Genomic DNA, 24361 nt, shown 5'->3' with positions numbered 1-24361 from the left:
AAAACCCATTTCTTAACCATCTTCTGCCCCTGTTAAAAAGGTACAGACCACGGTAAGAGAGTTGTGCAAAGACCACAGTCAAGGGGACAATAACTAGTTTGCTACACAACATTTTCTTTACCCCCCGGCAGACCCAAGTTTTAAAGGGTTCTGCCAGGTTTCTAATCTTGCCAAATCCAAGTGTTCCAAAAAACCAAGTTTATGAAATTTCGAAGTCTACTGACTTATTAGAAGTTTCATGGTTTTTGCCATCTTTCTGAAAGCCCCAGATTCTGTGATTGCAGGTAAATCGAATTCCAACTGGCAAACAAAGAACAAACACCTTCATATAAGCAAGCTGTTAGTCCTGAGTGTTGCATTGCAAAATAAACTTTCATAGTAACTTTTGCGTTCAAAATAGAAGACAGAGAACCCAAACTTCATTTGTAAAAAGCATAAAATTTAAAAACAAGCCGTTAAGACTAGAAAGTTTGCTTTTTAAGAAGAAGCAAGTCAAGAGTTTTACATAATCATATGATTCCTGGAGCTAATACACACTCACAAATCCAGTGGTCTTACAATAATACATTAAAACAGGGAGTGCTGAATAGACAGGAGGGCTGAATGACATAGGAATTTAAGACTTTAGTACAATTTTTTGAAGTCTAGTTCCCTCTGATGTTTTTGGGATGCATTTTTCATACTGACCATGCTTTTCAGGCAATCAATATCAATATCACTGCCCCAGCCAGAGAAGATCCTCAGTGAAACATTGCATTTACGCCTATTTTGAAATAGCTAAATTTTGTTACAAAGGACATATGTAGAGAGGAAAAAATGTGTCCCCCGACCCTCAAAATAGCTAAATAGCTTATTATAGTCCAGAGGTGGCCAAACCACAGCCCATGACCTACATGTACATGGCTCCTGAGGAAGAGTACTAATTAAATAAAAACAAATTAATGCGTCTCATGCATATTATTTTACAAAATCATTTCATGACAAATTATTTAAGCTGTGGCACTGCACACAGATCACTGAGATTCAGATGTCCTAAAGTCCAAAGGTTTTCTGTCATGGCTGTGGCAAAGTTTAGGTTTGTGGCTAAAAGGGTTATGCCATTCCTGTTATAGTATGTTCTCCCAGACAGTTGTTACAATAAAAAACATACACAACATTTAATGAAAAAGGAAGACTTGGCAATAATTCTTAAATGCTCAGCTATATCTTGGACAACTGTGTTCCTTCCAGATTAGATACAAGGAGCGTACAGAATTAAAATAGCTTTGTAGGTTCTGCAAAGCAGGAATGTTGTCATTTGGGTAAGGAAGGCTTGTTTACATATCAAAGGCTTAATCCTCCAACCCTTCCTCAAGGCCTGCTTAAAAAGGTTTCAAAGCAGGCATCAAAACAACTCACAAAAATACCTCCTCCATGAACAACTCTATAAACACACATCTGCAACTTCTTCAGACTCAGAGGCAAGAAAGAGTACTATCAGAAGCCTCTTCTAAAAGGGAGAAGCAGACAAATGGACAGACTATTAAAAACCCAAAATGAAAAATTCATTTTTAAGTTTTACCTCACCAGTTTTTCATCCATGTTTAAAAATGAGACAGAAGATGCAACATTTTCTTCTTTAAAGAGCCAACTCCTGCTCCCATTATGGACAGGGACCTTTCTTCATTGACTTCAAGTGAGAATATTCTATTATTCTAATATTTTTTAACCTATTTTCTTTGTGTGTGCATGCACACACATATACACCAGAGTAAGAGATGTTATGCGTGTAGTTGTATACACATAGAGATGTTAGAAATATCCATTCATTCTTTTTGGAAAATGGACAGACCGATTCTTCTTTAGATCTTTGAAATGATTCAAGTGGTGTCACTCCAACATCTGAGCATTTTGAAGAGCATCAGAAACTACTGTAAAAAGCTCAAGACTAATAACTTTGGCCAAGCACACAAATATCCTTAATTCCAAAGCCAATTCGCATGACCAATGTTAGTCATTTGCTTAAATCCTTCCTGAACAACAAAACAACCACTCCCTGAACACTTTAAGTGCCTGCATTAGTCTCACTTGCTTCAAGAGTTAATGCACATAGGACTATTGCCTTCAACAAAGTTGAGCACATGGAAAAGAATCAGGACCCATTTTTGCATGCTCATTTTCATACAAGCATATAGAAACAAAACATTTGTTTTGATAGACAGAACTAAACACATCTACCCCCTGTAAGATACTTTTAGTACCAACCAGGCCATTTTTAAACAGAAAAATGTAATTTAAGTGTAGTAGTTTTCATTAAACACAAAAAATTAGACATGTAACCACTTAATCCAGGAGGTAGTATTTCTATTCTGTATTTAAAGCTGGTTTATTTTTAGTGTGAAACAGCTATCTTTTATAATACCACACATCTTAGATCATCTGACTTGTCTTCCTTTCAGCATAGTCAGCACCAGAGCCTCAAGCTGAATAAACACAGACATAGAAGAAAGAAACACTTGTTCCCTGGTAAAGCTTATTGCATTATAACAACCCTATACAGGGCAAAAGGTCCATTTAAAATGTGTTACAAAACATTTCACCACAGACACAGGAGCTTTCACTATAGACATGGGAGCTTTGTTGAAAGGAAGAAAGAGGTTTTGAACAACAACATTTCTTAATAGGATTATGCTAACAAAAAAGTAATTTTCTATTTAAAAATGCCACATCAGGGTGTTAAATGCCAGCTTGCATAAAACCATGATAAACAATAAACAAATAGTAGCAAGACTCTCTGTATAGGTCATGACACTTGCTGTGAATATATTATTTGCACAGCAGGTCATCAAGTGAGCAATTAGATAAACAATGCTCTCTCCAAAAGGCAATTTATGGCCTTTTACAATCTGTAAATATCCCCCTTCTTCTCTCGTCTCCAAGTAGAATCCCTAGAGCAGTGGTCTCCAAACTTTTTTGATCGCATACCCTATCTGTAAAAAATTTGAGCACACACCCCCAATATATGTATATTTATATAAATATAAATAGAAGTTCTAATATTTTCTTTCTGCACCCCAATGGATTGTCTTGTGCACCCCACTTTGGAGACCACTGCCCTAGAGCACCACCTGATTGCAGCACAAATGCTTGGTTACTTTTATCCTTCAGTTATTTATTAAAGTGATAAACATGTAACATACATAGGGTAAGTTGAAGTCATATTCTGTTAATCTTTATTTTGCATGTTAATAATGATAGTTAATAAATGTACTGAACTCTACTCTCTCATCTACATTTGACTTAGGAAACTAATCCAAACGGTGGCTTTGATTTCTTCTGAACTAGTGTAAGTCAGGAAAAATTCTTAAGATATTTCTATATTATAATTAATAGAAGAAAGTAATATATTATTTGCTGGCTATTTTCTGCCCCACCGTTTCTCATATTTTCCAATTATGAGCAGTAACCTACCTATCTGCAATAAAGCTTGCCATTTTAATAAGATTAGTGACAGGTGATTTATTAGAAAAGCTATTCAGAATCTGAGAAAGGGGTTTATAATGTTATTATGACTAGTTAGTAGGAATAGTTATACTATGCTTCCAATTTGTTAGTGTGAATACACCGCCCTGTTGGAACTGAAATGAACGTAACAAATATCTCACAGTAATAACTCCGTGCTTGCCGATATGCTCCAGCAAAATGCTCTCAGACTACAGAGGAAAGTGTCAGCTAGGGAAAAGTAATGGTAATGTAAACCATGTGCCTGCAATTAGGCTTCATTACTGAAAGCACAGATTTGCAAAGGAGACTTCTGTGGAAAGGGAAGAGCAAATTTGTGCATCAGTCCCTAGGCATTTACCACCTGTTGTCCACATGCCAAATGTATTCACACCAAATTAACTGCTCTTCTAGCTGCACTGGCCACTGAAGTAGGCAGGAAAGCGATAAGACCTAGATCTGTGGTCCCAAAACTAGTGTAATAGGTTGCACAAACTCAAAAATAAACAATAGGAGATGTTGCTGTTTAAAAGACAGTCATCACAGCAGTGTCACTTTTTTTTTTTTTTTTAAATACTGCTAGCAAAGGACTTGGAAAATGCCTCATGGGTGTTACCTTTTAACTGGTACTCATAAGATTGGAGTTGTACATTCTTTCATTTTCCTATTAAAAACGAGAAGACAGACACTTTTAAAGAATTGTACAAGAAAAAGGAAGATTAGTTTAGAAAAACTGCATTTGCAAGAATCAGATCAAGAAGCAAATGCTATTGGAAAAATAGGGCATTGTGGTCTTTTTATTAGTCTCAAAATGAAAGTACAAGTTCAAAATAAGTAAATATATTTCTTACGATTTATAGTAGAACTCAGTTATTTTGGCTTTTATTTCCCAAACTGCAGACCTAAATAATAATGAACTTGTCTGCCTCTGAAAGGAGAGAATGTTTTCACATAGTCCTTTTCAGACTCAAAGTACTTACTTTACAAAAAGTAACAACTTTGATATACAAAGTACAGTAATAAGGTAGGAACAATAAAAAAGGCCATTCAAGAAATATTGTAGGTACTATCATCTTTGACATTAAGAAGTGATTTTAGACCCTAATGGTATTGGTATATCCGATGCTGGTTAGACAAAACAGCAAGATAAAAACTTTTGCTATTCTGATGAACTCTCAGAGGAAGAGATAAGATAAAATGTCTGGTTTGTCCACCCATTGTGTCCTTTCATCTGATACATTTCTGGCTCCCAGAGGAAAGGTATCTTTTTTGTATTATCCTTTCCAGCACACTCATAAGAGCAACTCTTTCCCACAAAAAGAACTAGAATGATGAGATTCTATTTTAATATAAATATTTAAAAAAAAATCCCTGCACACTTCTTTTCAGTTGTCGGCAGTACACATCATTATAAGTTCTTCATCTAATCTTTATAATCATCATGCATTAGATGTAGAAAGTAGATGGCTGTTGTGAGGCATGAGATTGGGAGTGATGGCATGGTGCCTTATGCTGGGGTTTGTACAGGAAGATGGTGGTTCGGGGAAAGAGAAGAAGTTGGAGTTCTTGGGTTCTGTGGAATCCTGTCTGGGAGTTGTCTGTGTACTGCAAGCCAGACATAGTATTTTGGATAGGGCAGGGTATAAATCTAATAAATAAGTTAATAATACTACTATGAGTCAACTATCCAAGCCTGCCCCAAGAACAAGTTTTAAAACCCAAGCCAAAAGCAGTTTGTTTTATACCAAGTGAGAAAGGTTCACAGCAGTTATCCTGGAATACTGTTCCTTCCAAAGAGGTTGAATTTTATAAGCAATTAATCAATGTACCCATCAATATTACTTATATACAGGCATACCTCGTTTTATTGTGTTTCGCTCTATTGCGCTTCGCAGGTATTGTGTTTTTTACAAATTGAAGGTTTGTGGCAACCCTGCGTCGAGCAAGTCTATTGGTGCCATTTTTCCATCAGTTAGCATTTTTTTAGCAATAAAGTATTTTTTAATTAAGTTATGTACATTTTTTTAGACATAATGCTATTGCACACTTAATAGACTACAGTATAGTGTAAACATAACTTTTACATGCACTGGGAAACCAAAAAATTCGTGTGACTTGCTTTATTGCGATATTCGCTTTATTGCAGTGGTCTGGAACCAAACCCGCAATATCTCCGAGCTATGCCTGTACTGAGTTGGGGAGGAGCAGCTCCAGGGCAGGGGACCTGAGGGGTCAGTCTACCACTAACTGCGGCTGTGCTGCCCCAGCTCCACATGCTGCGGTCCTGGGAGCAATAAACTCTGGTGCAGACTGTGCTAGAGTTTGAGGTACACTAATTGTGTGTGTAGATGTGCCCTGTATGCCATCCCTACTACAAATTACAGAGAACAAGACTTAGTGTTGTGTTTGAAGACAAGTCACGCGCAGATATAAAGTTTGTGTATTGGTGCTAACAGGATATATACAGAACTCCAGAAATGTCTTTTCCTTGTATCATCAGATTCCAGAAATGTATCTTTTTTGTATCATCCTTTCCAGCACATTCATAAAGAGCAATTCTTTCCCACAAGAGACAAGAATGATGAGATTCTATTTTAATATAAATCATTATGTTATTAATTTGAAAATGTAAAAAGCCATATCTGGACTATTAAAAAAAGCTTAATCCATCTTCTAAGTCCCAGGCACCCAGATACTCTTTACACTCAAGAGGCCTGTTTCTTTGTTGCCTGCACCATGTGAAGTACAGCCTATACCACCTTTCACATCCTTTTACCCGGTTGGTATGACAGCATGAGAGGCCTGCTGATTAAAAAGGAATTTCTGATGTTGACTTCAACAGAATCAAGGCTAAGCTTGACATTTTTTGGTATCTGCTATGCTCCTGTGAAATGCCAGTAATTTAGTGGGATGGTAAGTAAACAGTTTAGAGAAAAATTTGGGACCAAGAGGAAAAAAAAAAAAAAAAGACTTTATTTTTTAAATATACAACCTTAAAAGACAAAAGCTGCTTTTTTCTTTGTGTATTAAAGGTGGGATTTTCAAAAGGGGTCCAGGGAGTTAAGTCAAAAGTCTACTCAACATTAAGGCCCTCTCACTTACCATACTAAGGCATATCAGTTTCTGTAAGACACCACCACATAAAGGAATGATATGCCTAGTGCATCGGTGCTCAACTACTCAGCCCCAAGGACCAGATGAGTGGCACAGGCCAATCTGTGAGCCAGCTCTTAGGCAGGGTCACCATTGGCAGCATCATATCTGGCCACCCCCTAGTCTGAATGACCAAGTACTCATTTACAGCTGGGTCAGTTGAAGCTAGCATTCAGCCATAGTCTTGGAGTCGTACATTAATTTTAGGCACCTCAGTGAGCTCTTAATCCTTGGATTGTCCACATGTTAAGATGTGTAAACTAGTTTTAAGACACTCATTAGGCATCTTAAAGTTACACCACACCAGGGCAGGCTTCTCTAATCTGAGTTACCCAGCTTGTGTTCCACAACGTGTGGCCTCTCTCAAGAAATAAGCTGGCCATGTTTCAATCCTCCAGCATCCCAGGATGCAGTGTTCCTCCCCCCACCCTCTTGTTCTTTGTGCATAAAAAACTTTCCACCCTCTGAACTCTACGGCCAAGGGGCAGTGCTGGCACCAAGCCAACTGCCCTGCTGGCCCCAGAGGTGTGACCTGGTGCAGCAACTCACAAGGGAGGGGGCCAGAACAGGTCCTCATGAGCTGCGGCTTGCGTCCCAGGGGAGGGGCAGTGTGCCTGTGAGCCGAGGCTACCCAAACCCAGTTTGTTAAAAAACACAATACAGTGGAGTTGCATCACACGTGTATGCCCCGGAGTGCCGACTGTTTGGATTCAGCCTGCAGCTGCCCCCTGCAGCGCTGTGCATGGGGCCAAGCAGCTACACTGGGAGCAGCCCTGCTGGGAAGCTGTGCATGCCAGCTAGCCAGGAGTTTGATGCAGGCTGCCCTGGGTGGGAAGGAGGAACTGTACCCCTGGATGGGGGAGGGAGCAGACTGTACCACTGGGAAAGCCCAAGCGTAATTTTGACTACATGTGATTTTCACTTTACGCGCCGACTTTAGAACCTAACCCCCCACCATGTAAGATGCAACTCCACTGTACTTTCTTTAAAATGTTGTTACTCCATTTCTTCTTTAAATTGTGTTAAACTCTTATTTTATCCTCTAGTAGATTCAGTGGCTGACTTTCTTCATTTTGCCACCCAGCACCCATTCCCACCCATTTCACTGCCCAGTCCCTATTATTAAAAACCTCTCCTCCTTCCAGCCTCATGCTCCCATCCCCACCACCCCACCTCTCCAACCCACACCTACCTAGAACAGAGATAGAAGTCCTGGCTCACCAGCCTTCTAGCAGCAGGTCACAGCTGTTACAGGTCAGGGACAGTCGGAGAAAGTTTGTAGCCTGGAGTGTGACCCCTCCTAAACTCAAAGTTAGCACCAACACCAATCAATCTTTGAGAAGCTTAAAGCGCAACAAAGCCCTTTAAACTCATGCCTTCGGAGTTGTAACAAGACTCCTTAAACTTGAGGAGCTGAGGAAGTGAGTACTTAAATACTTCGTTCTTAAATCATGTAAGCGCTTCCCGCCTTGATTGTTCCCTTTCCCTTGATAGTGCAAAACAGACTCCTTATTTAAAAAAAAGTGAAGAAGTAGTATCAAGTTTCCACCATCAGTATCTTGCATCTCTTTTCAAAACAGCAAAAGCCTGTTAAGAGCTGCGTCTTAACTCAAAAAAAGAGGCTACTATACATCATGCAATGCTAGACAAGGTTTCTTCTAATACCATCTCTTCCATAGTACTAAAATTTAAGTAATCTTGGTAACTTTTTCCACTAGTAAGATACTATAGATCCCTCCTTGATCAGTAGGAAAGGTCGTAGTAGGAAAGTCCCAATTCTGCAACATAATTAAAAAAAAAAAAAAAAGGAGGATTCCCTGAACCTGCAGGAAATTCCATTGACATGCCTGGGGCTCCTCATTCATGAAGGACCCCGCCTATACAGATCAGATTGTAAGTTGTCAGTTTTAGCTCTTGTTTCCTGGGGCAGTGATCGTGGCTTTGTTTGAATTTTGCACAGTGCTGAGCCCAGTGTCAGCACCTAGTCATAATTATTATCCATTGTTATGGCAGACCTAAAGCTTTCACTCCCACTGTGCAGTGAAGCCATGCAAGTAGCCAGCAAGTAAAAACAACTGCTCTTTAAAGCCTATAAGGAGAAGAATTCTTACAAACATAAATACCATATTACTTGAATACAAGACAAGGGTGGGGGAAGCTCCTTGTCTTACATTTGCATACAGGGAAGCCTCATTAAATATACTGCCCATCCTTAAACTGCTGCCAAAAGCAGCATGTACTCAGTAATAGAAACCAACTATGAAGCTGATTAAGTGCAGCCAACAACAAGCATGATTATAAAATTCATAGCCCATATTGGATGAACTTTTTTTTTTTTTTTTTTTTTTTTTTAAAGTTAAACACAACATCAAGATCCCATTACAGTACTTGCTCCCATCTGTATCTCTTTACCCATTAAAATCATGCTGGACTGCCAATTCTCTCTGTCCTTCCCTCCCACCACTACCACCTCGCTGTTCCCCTCCTCAGTTCTTAGTCAGCGCTGTTATTGTCATATTGCAGTGATGGGAATCTATTACAAGGCTAGGTTAGTGCAGCCTATCTGAATAAGATAGATGGCAGTGCCCATTGAGCACAGTGCCCCTCAGTACCACCTCTTTTTCCAAGTCAAGCTGAGCCACTACACTGAATACATTTCAATTTCTTCCCTACTCCCACAGCTCAGCTGTGCCTTTATTTTCCCCATTTCCAATTATTCCTGTTTCTTCAACAACTTTAAGGTCTGGCAATCACCAAATGAAGCCTCAAGCAGTTCAGCCAGAATCCCTCTCTCACCCCATCTCTCTGCCTGTTGCATACGATTAGTACGGTTACTCTCTCCATGAGGTAGAACTAGACCAGGCTGCCCTGCACGTCATCTGTATACACGTTTCTGGAGGATCCCAGGACTCCTGACAAGAACACCTAGTTCCAGTCACGAGTGGGAAGCTAGTTAGCATATGAATCCTTGAGGGGGGGAAACATGGGACAGAGTTCATACACACACCAGTGCTGAGCTACAGGAACGCTGTGGCTTGAAAGGATGTTCTCTCTGCTGAGGCCCAGCCCAATGAATTCTAAGTCTTTTGGCTTTAGATTAGTAACCATGCATATTTTGTTTAAGTAGGTACAGAAGTGCTGCTAAAATTTTTAGTACATCTGTACTAAAACTTAAACAGCAATTTCAAAAAAGTAAAATACATCAGTTCTTGATGCCCTGGGTGCCTGTAGACTTAGTTCATCTATATTTCACTCACTGGGTATGTCTACATGTGCAATTGATGCAAAGCAATAAACTCTAGAGTAAACTACTCCCAGGAGCAGCACTTACACGTATGCCCAGGACAGTAGCAATTTGAGCTGGAGTAGAGCAGTCCCAGGCTGGCAGGAGGTATTGGGGGGGGAAGGGAAGGGCGGTCAGCTCTGGGCTCCGGGTGGCAGCATTGAATGGTGGAAGGGCTGGCTGGGGCATGAGAGGGCTGAAGTGTGAAGGTATGTGGCTAGACAGCAGGTCTGGCCCCTGGCTAGATGGACTGACCAGGTGGAATTCACACCTGTAAGTCAACATCTAGAGATGTGTTTAACCAGTTAGTTATCCCCACTGTAAGCTAGTATTGTCCCAGATATTAAATTAGTTTTCTGTGGTCCAATACAAATGACCTTATAAGGTTCCTTCCAGCCCCTAACATCTATGAATACCACTGCACATGTAGATGGTGACATCTTACTGCACAGCTAATTAGCCTACTCTGCAGTAAAGTGTATGTGCAAAAGTTTTCAAACTTGCCCCTCACTTGTGTGTGCTCAAGGAAAACCGTGTCTGACAATAAAGGGCTGGGAGGGGTCATCTGTCCAACTACAGGAGCAAGTTTTATTCACCCAGCTCAGTTAATGGTATACACTCAAGGAGGGCAGAGAAAGTCCTTCAAGGATATCTTCAAGGTCGGAGGGCAGGGAGGGACTGGCTTCTTGGGCACATCTACACGTGCAGGCATGTGCACTTACAGCAGCTCAAATAGGAGCGTCAAATGTGTGCCAGAGATTTGTGCCTCACCACACAGGCCTGAACATGCACTTTGGTGCGGGGCAAGATCATAGGTGATGTGGGGTGAGGGGAAGAAGGGGGCACATTTCCCCCCCTCCCAAGCGTGCTGGTGTCCCCCCTGATAGCGAGCGCTCTAGGTAGGGGACATGGAAAACACTAGTACCACCCCCCATCCCCAAAATAGGTTGTGCCAGCAGCATGACAGTGGCAGAAGGCCCCCCCCCCCGACTCAGGAGGCACCAGTCGCCTATGGGGCAAGTTGTGCCACTTGGCACAAACTGACCCTGCCTAGTTCCACCTGGACCTGCAGCCAGGCTGTGGCATAGGCAGTGCAGCACGGCCATCTGTACCTCTGGGCCAACTGCCATTGGGCCGTGGCTGCACAGTTAGCCTTCATCCAGCACTGCTGCGATGTGCTCACCTGGAAGGGCAAGGGGCACCCATCTGCCATCTGGGCAGCTATCATTGTGGTGGCCTGCTTTGAACTGCCAAAGCATGTCCTCCTGGCCATTTGGAGCCAGGAAGACAGCCACCTTGTTTGCCCTCCAGCTGGGTCTCCGGTCCCAGCCCTGGGCAGGCTCCTCTGCCTGGGTCCTGCCACTTCCTTCACTAGCAGAGATCCGGTTTAAAAATTTATAAATTCTCTGGACTGAAGAGTGATTTTGGGATTATTTATTTTAATACCCCAAAATCTGTGTTCACCCACAATTAAAATGAAACACCACATACTTTTTTTTTTTTTTGGGGGGGGGGGGGAGAGAGAGGGGGAAGTTGGCAACATTTTGTTGATATATTTACAATTTTAAATCCATTTGGAAGCCTACCATTGCCTCTATCATCATCATAACAAGAACACAAAACACCAGAGCATTTAGAATTTTTTTTCCCTTAATCAAAAAAGAGCTCCCCCTGATCCCTTTGCTAACCAGGATGTGGGGACAGCTACCCCTGCAGTTACAGCTCCTGCCAGCAGCTCCCATCCTGTGTGGCATCTAGGCACATGGGTGTGAGATGTGGGGTTCTTGGGCGGGTGTATGGGGTTAGTGGGTGTGGCTGCCACATGCCTGCCCCCACCTCAACCAGACTGGCAGCAGCAGCCACCAACTGGGGTGTCAGGGCCATAGCCCAGCTACAGGCACAGCCCCACAGGGCGCAGCACCACCTTACCCGGGGTCTGTCCCTGCTGAACGAACACAACCCACCCCAGCCTGCCCCACTAGCGCATGGTTTTAAACAGGAGCTGCACGTGGTGTCAGGAGCTGTCCCGGTCCTGTCCAGAGCTGTGCACTAGTGAAGCAGGCTGGGCCTGTTCAGCAGGGACAGACCCCACATCCAGCAGCAATGCATCCTATGGGGCTGTGCCTGCAGCTGGACCTGCCATGGCCCCAACAGCCTATGTGGGGGGGGCAGGTGTGCCCCCCACCACAAACCCCTATATACCCCCACTTACCTGGGATAGCACCTGGGTCCAGATCACACTGCAGCCTTGTCCCTCCCCTATCTGCCCCAGCACACTGGACCATGCTCCGCACTGCTTCTCCCCACTCCAGGGGTGGTTTTTGTTTTGTTTTTTTACACCTGGATTTCCATGAATTAGACAAGCTTTCAAGTATATATTGTCAGAATGGAGAGAGAGAGAGAGGAACAAACTAAAAAAAAAAAAAAAAAAAAAAATCCACACCACTATATGTTGAAGTAGACATTTATTTAGGAAGCATGAGCAGTTTTACAGAAAACATTACTAAACAAGCACAAAATTATCTTCATCTCCTTTAGGGATTTACTCTACACCAATTCAAGGGCCAGGGTTTTGCATTTGGCATGGTATTACCTGCTAAACCCCAAAAGCTGCAAAGACTTGCATGCTTAACTTAAACATATTTGCTCTGCTACTGATTTTTCCTGAAGCTAATTTTACACATAACTAATTGTATACTCATGTCCCTGTAGGGTTGGGTCAAACCTTCATGAGTCTTAAGAGGTGTTGGAGAAAGTCTACTTATACTGTGGTGAGTGAGTTTTCAGAGATTATTTGACTGAATCTCAGCCTCATGCCCAGATTTAAAGGAAATCAACTTACATAATCTTTATCCATATTTACTAGTAGTAATTGTTTGTGTATTACATTCAGGTGTGTTTTATTTTCTTTAGATATGCTGAAGGAAAATAAAAAATTAAGTTATCGTCCCCATTCCAATAACTTCTTTACAACAGTTAACTTTCAAGTGAAAGTTCTAAAACATAGTAGTTCAAGCAATATCAATTCTGAAGCATCCTTAGAAAATAAGTACATTTAGCTGTAACTGAGGATATCATGTTCTCATGCTAGAGCAATGTTCTCTCCTCTCAAGGTGTGAATTTGGTTCGTCAGCAGATTCTATTGTTTTATTGCAGCAACAAATAAAGCTTTCACTTAGCACCCACAAAAACTATTATTATTTTCTATATTTCTCAGTGTGATGTTTGCATATTACAGGCAACCTGACATGCTGTCTTGTATTTGCTAAAGAATATAAGCTTCTATTTTCTGGGGAACAATATTCTTCCTGGCATACTGGCAGGATTTCCCCCAGCCCCTGTATCAGGACTTTTAATATACTGCCAGATATGTATACCTAAATTACACAGGTTGCTGTAGCAGGCCTGATCCTATGGAACACCTGCAGACTTCAAAGTGAGCTTCTGTGAATGGGATGGAATGCTTCCAGGATTGGACCAAGTTTTGCTCTTATATACAACAGTGTATATTGATGGATTAACTTAACAGGCATTCATGTACCTGGGAAAAAGATTCTGACCCACTGCCTAGAGTACCATGGGATTAGTAGAGGTGTGTTGAAATTCTGTATACAGGAGTTCTATTTCTGCATTTACGATTAAATCCTGACAGTATGACTTAGTCTTTACAATTGGCAAATCCTTACTGAACCTAGCCGAGGTCAGGGGAAGGGAAAAAAAATTTGAGCCCGACTTGCTGTTTCAAAATATTAGCTTTAAATACTCTTCCTCTTTCACTACCAAAATTTTTTCCAGAGGGGAAAAAAAAAAAAATTATAGAAAGTCTAGTTTGAGTTTGTTTCCTAGAAACAAGATAGTCACTGAATCCTGGGGATTACTAGATCTTAGTTTGTGAATTTAATTTCTTTAAAAAAGAAAAAACAAAAATAAGAGGTTCCTATGATATGCTTTAGCTGCATGTGTATTAGTGTTATCTTAGGGTCAGCGATACACTAGCATAACAGCATTTGCCAAATCACATACGTTTAAGACAAGTGTTCTCAAACTACTACCCCCAAAAAACGTGATTTATGGTCCATCAAGAGCTTGCTGGCTGCCACAATTTCCAGCCGCTGCAAACCAGAAGCTGGAGACCAAAAGGAGAGGCAACCCTGCTCAGACTTCCTTATCCCACCCTTCCCTTGGGATTTAATCTCATGTATAGTTTAACTCTCAATATAAGAAAGTAGTTGTGCGAATTAAATCACAACATTGCCAAGAGCTGAGAAGGCTAAAGGTAAAGAGTTAAAGGTGTCCATTTACGTATTAATGCAGGTATCCAGTATAAGTACACCTTCATACACAATAGTGCTGTTGTTATAATTCCTTAGTAAGTGGACAGAAATGATTAGGTCATCATACTAAAAAGACACACAGAGCACTCAACATCAGACTCCCATGTGATCATTCTATTTAGAAATGAACTTATGTAAAAGTTGGGACTGCCATATTGATTTCTAATGGCTAAATATATATTTCATATTGATTTCCGCCCCCAGCTGCTACATGCATTACAATCTGTTTTTTTGTTTCCCTTCAGGCTCGAAAACAATTGTGCATTGCATATTTCTCTTGATTTGTCACTTTTGCTTAAGTTACTGAAATGTAGGTAGTGGCATAATAAGTTTTTCTACTGAATGTAATTATTTCCCCTAACTTCAATCCTTTTATTCTATTACTATTGTGAAGCTGATAAAATCCAATTTCCCCCATTAGTATGCGTTTTCCAGAATATCAAAATTACAGTGTATAAGCTTTGCTGATCTCTGTGACCATCATGGAGTACAACAGTTTAAGATACATTTTTAAAATTGTATTTATATGCGTTTCCCCTCGCCAACCACAGTTTTGAGTACCCATGCTTCAGAGAAGGGGGGGGGGGGGAAAAATACAGTCTGAAAATATCACACACAGCGCTCCTGCTCGTGCCTCTTGCTTCCCCCCCCCCCCCACCACCTTGCCACAGCTTTGCTGGTGCCCCTCACCCCCAACCTACAGCTTCTGCTTCTCCAGCTCTGCTGGTTTTGCTAACCACGGGAACTTCCAGGAACCTATCTTCCCCCGTGGTTGGCAAGGCAAACTTGTAGAAAACTGCTGTGAGGTTTGCCTAACTTTGAGGGCTGTCTATGTGTAGATGACCCCCCCCCTTTCCTCTTACATGCAGCCTCCAGCATTTAAGGTCTAGGAAGTTGATTCAGAGGCTGTATCCCTAACCCCTATGCTCAATAGCTACTGATGCCCCTTTCCTCCAAGAATATGTCCAATCCCTTTCTGAATCTAACTAGCCTGTCAGCTTCCACAATCTGGTGCCAATGAGTTCCATGCTATGTAAAAAAGAGCTTCCTTGTGTTAGTCTTAAACTTACTACCCATTAGTTTCAGTTTGTGACCCCCAGTTCTTGTATTGTGACAGAGTAAATAAATCCCCATTTGTCATTGAGTATTTTTGTAAACCCTTATGTCCCCCTTGCTGCCATGCCCTTATCTTAAGTACAATAAAAAATACTTAATTGTATTGCACTGATGTACAATATACTTCACCCAACATTTTCCAAGTACTTAGCAATGTCAGATGAAGTGTAAAAGTAGTAAATATTAATAAATTTACAGAAGAGAAAACCCAAGGTAGAGGGCCTGAGCACTCATACCACCACCTGAAGTTAGATCTGTACAGGTTCAGTACTGCTAAAAGGCCCAAATGACTTGCCTAGCAATATGCAGTAGGTCTATGGCACACCCAGGGTCACTCATAACCCAGGTTAAAAGTCCGAATCTTATGGCCCTGCATTTACAGCAAGATCAGGGAGGGAACAGGCAGCACAGATGCATATAGGACAGGAAACAGAAAGCAAGGCAGGGAGCAGAAGGCAAAAAGGAGGAGGCAGAGCAGCGGATCAGGTAGGAGCACAGGACAAGAAACAGCAACTAAAAGTAGCAGATTGGTTGGGAAAGTAGATCAGAGTGGCACTTAGGGAAGGTCCAGGGCTAATTTGTGGCATATTTATCAAACAGGTTGGCCCTCATTGAGTTACAGCATTCTTCCTCCAAGTATGAGAAGTCCTCTTTCTCAAAGACAGCAATAATAATAAGCAGAATGCATGAAGGAGTTGAGGGCTCAAATAGCTACAAGTAGACTAACTCCTTCTGAAGTTTACTCTAGCCACAATGTCTGTGATTTAAATATATGTTTTCTTCTCATTTTCTAGCCAATTTTTAGTTACTGTTTCCACATTACTATGCTGAATAGTATGCATTTGTGCACATGTGAGTGTGCATGTGTGGCTTAGTTTCAAGCTGATTGAAGATTTTTAATTCGGTCAAGTGTGAAAGGTTTGATTTTCTTCCATCCCCTGGCAAAGCTAGCTACAGGATTTACTTCCTAAACAGTACCTTGAAGAGTTAATGTCTTTTTAAAACTTTTCCAACGTATGTGTGCACACACTGAAAGAGAGAACCAGGCAGAACCCTGCTAGTAGAATCTAAAATTTTAAGGATGCTACTCCTTCTAGAATATCTCCTTTAAGAGTAGAAACCCAAAATTTAGATTGTAAACTAAGAAGGGCAAAAGATACCACACCAGTATTAAAAGTGCGCATGTGTTTTAAACACTATTTGTTTATTTTAAATATCTCTTTTTCACGATACTGGAATATCAGAGCATTGTGTTACTGCACAGAAAAAACTGAAGGCAAACAGCAGATCCTACCTACATTGTTCAAGTATAGTGAGCTGAAAGGTAAACAGTAACAATGACATTTTAAGTAGTGGAAAGTAAACTAGATCATTAAAACATACAATTAATTAGATGGGCAGTTAATTAAAACATATGACTTTTCTTTTTAGATTTTAGACCAGAATTACTTAACACTGTCCATTTAAGGAACACGGTGCTCAATTTCTTGGCATTTGTTCCTTTCCCTCAACCGGCTGCTCTATGAAGAAGTTCCTTCCCTTTAGCCTGACATGACAAACCAGGCAAGTGCAATGGGAAGTGACATTTAAGCTACAAATCCAATCATTACAGGGCCACTAATCAATTATTTGTCCTTAAGAAAAAAAAGTAGATGTTATATTCTTTTCTCTTACAAAAGGGGCTAATAAAAAAGGGGTTGATTTTGTTTGGGTTTTTAATCTTTAATTAAAATGGTGAGAGGGATGGTCCATCACTGAGCTATTTTAATAATTATCTAAAGTATTGTCATAACTGTGAATAAAAGGCAATACACATAGGGCATGTCTACACATGCCTTTATGCCAGCTTAAATTTACGGTGCAGTAAGTGGGACTAGGCTGGCATCTACATGTGTAGGTACATTAAAATGCTGTGTGGACTGACTTAGGACTGAAGTTAGTTCCAAGTGAGTCCACACACTGCGCAGTAAGGTGTCCGTCTATACATGGAGTTACTACACAGTGATTAACTGGATATTAATTTGATACCTGCATCACACAGGTATCAAGCTTATGCTTTAGTCTGTATAAAGTCACCATATTTACTTTACCGTATGGGCATGCATGCACCCATACTGTGCAGTAGTTTTGACTACTGTGCAGTAAATGCACACGTGTAAACATGCCCAAACCATATTTACCCAAATCCAAGATGACCCTGAATTTGAGACAACCCCCCTCCTCCCCTGCATAATTGGATTCTATACATGGAAAGTTTATACGTGTTATAGTTTTCCATGTATGGAATGTAATTATTGAAAAATCATCTTAAAAATTTGTCCCTACCACCACTGCAGTGGGGAAAGCAATGGTACGGAGTCAGGCAGTTTGTGGGGGGTATGGCAGGTAGTAGAGAAGCTGCCTTGCCCACCTCCTCCCCTCTCAACTCAAGACTCAATTAAAAGTTAAGATACAGGGGGAAACCTCTTAAGTGGGGGAGAACCTCATCTTGGAATTGAACAGATACAGCACTTGTTCACAGGCCAGATTTTGGCACTTTTGCTTATGCTGGGTAGCACCTTATTTTATAATGCCATTGATTTAGTTAGGACTACTAAAGAGTGAGGGGCAACTCCAAATAAGCAAAGGTAACACAATTCGGGTATCTAGCACTTCTTAAAAAAAACCTATCCATTTAATAGATCATTAAAGGTAAACAACAGCTTAAGCAGCAGAAACATTAACCTGAATTTAGACATCCAGATGCCAACTTTTAAAAACAGAGTTGGCATAAAGGGTTCCCCACTACACACATAATTATAGACCAGCCGCTAAACAGCTAGCAGCTCCATGTTCTACTTGTATAGTTTATTTCTTGTGACTACATGTATAGAAGAAACCCAAACCATGCTAATGATAACCTTCTTAAATATAAACTAGTATGTAATTATCCAAACTGCTAACACAAACAAAAAACCCAGGAGACTGATTATATATATTCACAATGGCTTCTGAAAATTAAATAAAAACAGCATCATCCTTCAGCCTGTTTTGTATGATACTGTAACAGAAAAGTTTCATGTTACTACCAACCATAACGTGCTATCTAAGCATAGAGAACTGGTCCATCCAAAGACTAAAGCAAACTTGAGATAAATGGAATTTAATGCCAGGGGAAAGATGAAAGCAAACTCAAAAGGGTAGAATACTTTGTTTTACTCTCTACATGTTTATACATACTCTTTTAGGTACACTAAAGACTGTCTCAGGGCAATTTTAGTGACTTCCTCAACTTCCCAGTGCTCATTGCGCTGATAAAGGGAAGGCCATGTGCAGGGCATTTGGCTTCTGTTCTTGAGAAGGAAGAAGAGTAGAAGTCTCATCTGAACTCCCTGTTATTGGGCTTATGCCAGCAACATGCATACTCATGATTCATCCTGTAATGCAGCACTCGCAAGATTAGGACCTATTCACTGCGTTGAAGTATTAACAGTACACATACTTTAGTGTAAGACCTCTGAAAGGATGCTACGCACTGTGTTTCTTTATTCATTCACTTTACATGCTGCCCTTCCCAACAAGGCTCGGAGTTGCTTTACAGTAAGAGAAACTTATAGCACAGGAGAATAAAATTCACATGGGAACTTGAACAACAACTTAAAACAAAGAGAACCCCATCCCCTAACAATATCTCAGCCTAGCTCTGTTTGCTACCTGCCTAAATAGGAAAGTCTTACAGTGCTTCCGAAACATGCCCAGGTTTGAGTTCTGGCAGGTCAAAGCTGAAGAGTACCTGCCGAGAATGACCTCACACATGGTTTCCACCAAGCAGATTTGGCATATTGATGATACTGGCATACTGATTGCAGGAGGTTGCTCTCAGCTGACTTCAGGGATCTTGATAGGGCATAAGGGGAAAAAGCAGTCCCTTAGGAACCATGTCACTATGTCCTCCAATACACATTTTATAGAGAAAACTAATATACCCAGCACAGCTTAAATTCCATCCTATGTTCAATCTAGACAGCCTCATTGTGGACAAAGATACATGGCTGTACCTAAAAAGGGAAAACTTGCCCTTAAGGAGCACACATGGCAGAGAACCTGGGGTCACAGAGCAACTGGAAAGACATTGAAGCTGGCCACCGCAACCTAAATTTGGCCCACAGAAGAAAAAAGACTGCACGAGAAATCAGACAATGCTAATTGTGAATCTGAGCACACTGCCAGCACCACATGAGCATATGCAGAACTGAGAGAGAATCATGACATGATTAGTATTGAATATTGGCAGGGCTTCTGTCAGGCGCTCTCGCTTGGCTTTGAATCATTCCAGTTATCTACTCTATTCCTCATACAAGCAGCAAAGCGAAAATTGCAAGATGCCTCACTGCTACTCTCCAAACCACTGTAATTTCACAAACTGCTCACAAGCAAGCAGTTGGGGGCAGGGACAACAACAAAAAACAAACCCACAAAACAAGAGAGATAGTAGGGCAGTGCAAAGATGACAGGGGTCCAGTTAAGGACTAGTGGATACGAGATTCAACTCAGAAGAATGTCAATAAAACAGAACCCCAAGCATGCATGGGGGGTGGGGGGAAGCAGCTGGGACTCCAGCAAGCTTACACAGGACATGATCAATTAATACAGTTGTTATTCAGTCGGGAGAATGAAAGATAAGGGAATAAGAGTCCCTTGAAATGGTAATATAGTACTACTGCACACAATCTATTGATCTGAATATGGAGGTAAGTATTGAAGGAAGGATTATAGCTACCAACTGGGTTGGGGGCGGGGGGAAAAAGCGTGGGAAAACTATGAAAAACCAAACCAAACCAACCCAACCCACCCTCTGGTGCTTTGGGGTAAAATTGCCAGAAGTCATCCTATTGGGAGGACAGGATGTATTCCTGCATAAGCATTCATTACATGACCCAAGAATGTTATGGCTGCAGTTCAGGCTAAATAAAAAACAAAAACAAAAAAACCCAATACAGCATACAGCCAAGAGAAAACTTACATTTAGGCTAGTTTCTAAGTGTTTTTTTTAGGAAGTCTGCAAGCTAAGTTCAAAAGGCTGTTTCTACAGCAGCCTATGGTCAGTTACCCTTACAAATCATTGAGCTAGACACACTACTCAAGGTCTACAATTTGCATATGGCAGAATAAAATAAATAAAAAAAAACACAAAAACCAAACAAATCAGACAACCATGAGGCAAGTGAGGAATGCAAGAAGGTTGGGGCTGATCTGGAGGGTCCCATGATTTTTTCCAGGTTCTTCCACCACCACCCCATATGATGTTATAAAGTGAATGAGGACTATTTTGTGCATTCAAGCCACAGTACACTTATCTTTCCACAGTTGAGTATTCTTAGCAGAGAGCTTCATAAGTAATTAAGCAGGTGAGTTCTCTCACAGGAAGAGCCCATTAAAAAGGGATAAAACAACAATTAGGGCCACAGGCATGGCAAAACATTCACCACAGGAAGAAAGAGCATCTTGTAATTAAAAGGGCCTTTGTAAGAAGTTAGGAAGGCCCTTTGTCCACCATGTATTTTGGGCCTGATCCAAACCCCACTGAAGTCAGAGGAAAGGTTTCTCTTAATATTTAAAAGGCTGTCAAGACAGCAGTTGGAGTGATATGGTAAGTCCATTTACAAAAAGCAAAGAAAAAACACACAAATGAACAGGCAGACCAATAGAGAAACACTTTACAGAAGCATAAATAAGAAAATGAAGGTTGCACTAACAATAGAAAAAGGGGTTTTCGCAGGAATGTGTGCAGGAGCCTGAACTTGTAATACTACTTGGAGTGAAACTTTCAGAAACTTGCCTGTAGTGTTAATTCACAAGTGAATGCATTTTCACCATGACACAACTAAATCCTAGAACACACACATATACCTTTTTTGAAGTCTACATTTGCATAGTACTGGATTCCCCCCCCCCCCCCCACTGTGCCTCTGGATCATGAGAAATGAATAGCCACAAATACAAGAGGCCTGTCTGTTTAGCTTACTGTACCTTACATCAGTAACATTACTATCTATCTCCTTAGTTCATCAAAGGAGATCTAAAAGATATAGGTCATCTGCTAAATGTACCCTGTAAATGAAAATATTTCAACTCTGCTAGTGCTCGTGGGATCTGCCTGTTAAACAGCTCTGCACAGAGCTCTTTATTCAGTTTCTACACAACTATTCTTTTCCCCCCCCCTCTTTTTTTTTCCCCCATTCAAAAAAGAGACCAGAGTGGGGAACCCCAGTAGATCAACATGTCAAAACCCAGCACAAAACAGCAATGCTAGCCAATGTGAAACACCAGGTTAAACCTGAGGAAACAAGCCTGCCTGCAATACTCAGTCATTAAGAAGAGCAGGCAGTAACTTCCCAAAGAGGCCTCTCTCTTCTTCTGCCAAGGGCAGACTGACACCCTAATGGTTAATGCAGCATATCCAGCACTGCTTGGATCCCTGCACTTCATGGGCATGCCAGAGGCACCATACAGATGTTCACTGGGCCACTTGATCTATGCATTGAAAGATCCATTGAAGAGAAACCCACCTCCCTAACAAGACTGAACTGCATACGTTTTTCATGATGTCACCGGCTGTTTACCAAAACAATGCTCCCGGGCCTGGCTCCCCCACCATTGCTGGGGACATGGTATGCGGCAAGACTAAGGGCAAGGTGTGTGGCAGGACCAGGGGCAAGGGGCTAGAGGCAGGGTAGGGTGTATGGCAGAACTAGGGGTTGTAGAGGGACAACTGGGGGGCAGGGTGTAGGGCAGGACTAGGGGTGAGGTGTGTGGCAGGACAGGCAAAGGGCTAGAGGCAGGGTGCATATGACAGGACTACAGGCTGTCGAAGGACTAGGGAGCTGGGAGCAGGGGGCTAGGGGCAGGGTGCATGGCAGGACTAGGGACAGGGTGTGTGGGGGGGGGGGGGGGGAGGGGACACACCTAGAGGGTTAGGGGCAGGGCCTGCGGGGCGGGAGCCGAGGGCCCCGGGCTGGGGGGCAGGTGTGGCTTACCGGGACCTCTGCAGGTCGAAGGCGCCGGCGCCGGGCGCGCCCTGCTCCAGGCAACAGTAGGGCGGCGGGACGGGCCTGGCGAAGGCGGCGGGCAGGATTCCCTGAGTGAAGGAGTTGAGGCGGCCGCGGGTGCCGGGCGCGCCGGGGGGCGCGGAGCCCAGGAAGGCGACGGCCGGCACCTGCACGCTGGCGAAGGCGTCCTCCTCCTCCTCCTCCTCGCCGTCGCCGTCGCCGCCCTCCTCCTCCTGCCCCCCGGCGGCCGCCGCCACCTGCAGCGGCGGGGCGGCCGGCGGGCTGGCGAGGCGCGCGGCGCCGGGGGGCGGCGGGACGCGAGGCCGAGCCGCCTCCCGCTCGCCGTCCTGCAGCGGCGGGGGGCGGCCGTCCAGCGAGATGTTGGTGAGGAAGGACAGCGCTGCCTGCCTGCGCCGCGGGTCCATGCGCTGCAGCGGCGGCTTCCTCCCGCCCGGTTCCAGCTCCGGCTCCAGCTCCAGCTGCTGCTGCTGCTGCTGCAACGTGCCGCCACTGGCGCTGCTGCTGCTGGTAGTGGCTGCAGCTGACGCCGCCATTGCGCGTGTGTCCGGCCGGCCGACCGCCCCCCCACACACCCGGGTTATTTCTGCCGCCCCCCTGGGGCACGGGGAGCAGACGAGCGCGGGCAGCTCAGCGGGGACCCGGGCGCGGCAGCTGTGACGGGCATGGCATGTGCCCTCCCCACGGCTCGGAGTGGGGAGTGAGCACGACGAACACCTCCCTGCCTCTACTCCCCTCTGCCGCCTGGAGCAGGATTTATAGGGGCACTCGCCCGCTGCCACAACACGGCAATCACGTGCGGGGGAGAGGGCGCTGGGAAGAAAACAAAAGCCCGAGCCAGCCGCCTAAGGGAGCGGGAGGGGAGGGGAGGGGTCGAGCCGAGGGTAGGTGGAGCCCGCGGGCGGGTGGGGCCGCACATGGCAAGCGGCCGTTGACGTCAGTGCGGGCCGCCCCGCCCCTCTGCGCCGCTCTCGGTCAGGGCTGCGCCCCTGCGGGGCTAGGGGCAAAAGGAATCAAAGCCCGTGACAGAGGTGATCTCTTTTATTACACCAACTAGATATTTGCCCCCCCCCCAGCGTCTTTATTTGCAAGTTTTCGGGCACACGCACCCTCCCTCAGGCGTGGGAGATTATTGCAACGATTGGAACAGTTCTCCTAGGTCAATGCTCACCAGTCAGTGGACTTGCGGTAGATCTTAGACCTGCTTGGAGTCGATCCGAGGCCGGGGTGGGGGCTGAGTGCCCGGGTGCATATAGGTACCCTAGCCCAGCAGGTCAGTCCGCGGGGGAGGGAAGGGACTGGGGATAGATGGAGGTGGTGAGGGACAGTGGCGCAGAGACAGGAGCAAGGGTAAGTTGAGTGGGGCCCCGGCGGGGTGGGACTTACCTGCTGGAGAGGCACACCCCCAAATAATTTTTTCTTGATCTGCTCCCCCCTCCCCCCTGCTTTTCTCCCTTCCCCACTGACTTACCTGGGGCGGGGGAGCAGCAGTGCACGGTAGATCTTGGGTTGCTTTTAAATGCCAAAGTGATCACCTACTTAAAAAGGTTGGAGACCACTGTCCTAGGTAGAAATGAAAATTCATATTACGCAGGAGTTCTGTGCATGTGATAAAGTGTCCTGCTTGGGAAAAGCTACTAGGCTTATAGAAAAGTTGGAAAAATCTTTTTACCTCAAAGTTGTCTGATGGTAAGCAGGAAGAACATCCTCCCAGCCCTTTAAAAGCTGCTCTTGTTACAACTTACCTGTGAGGGGCACCGGTGTTGATGGGTGCTAAGTGGTAGCTCCAGTTCCAGGTCTTAAGTCTCTTGTTAAACAATAATTTGGGCAGCTCCTGGAGCTCTTCACCCCTAGATTATCTGCACATTAGACTCTAGGCTAAGAGCTGGAACTGGAGCTAGCGCTAGCACCCTACAGCATTGGTTTTCAACCTGTTACGTGCTGGTTTT

The 24361-nt window shown here is 43.3% G+C and overlaps 1 protein-coding gene across 2 annotated transcripts in view; it reads right to left on the bottom strand.

Moving 5' to 3' along the window:
• The window catches only part of CABLES1 (Cdk5 and Abl enzyme substrate 1), a 91365-nt gene extending 68078 nt beyond the window's left edge, over positions 1 to 23287 (bottom strand). Inside the window, exon 1 of one of the 2 annotated variants that reach the window (XM_090039806.1) lies at positions 22383 to 23287. In XM_090039806.1, coding sequence (XP_089895932.1) covers positions 22383 to 22948 — 566 coding nt within the window. In that variant the 5' untranslated portion in view covers positions 22949 to 23287. The remainder of the gene's footprint in view (positions 1 to 22382) is intronic. The other variant, XM_090039805.1, reaches the window with a different exon arrangement.
• Between the last annotated feature and the right edge of the window lie 1074 nt (positions 23288 to 24361).

This window comes from Crocodylus siamensis, chromosome 3 (assembly GCF_052110815.1).
Source record: "Crocodylus siamensis isolate JL-2025a chromosome 3, ASM5211081v1, whole genome shotgun sequence".
Classification (NCBI taxonomy): domain Eukaryota; kingdom Metazoa; phylum Chordata; order Crocodylia; family Crocodylidae; genus Crocodylus; species Crocodylus siamensis.
The sequence above is the reverse complement of the archived record's forward strand: the minus strand, read 5'-3'. Positions and strand labels throughout refer to the sequence as shown.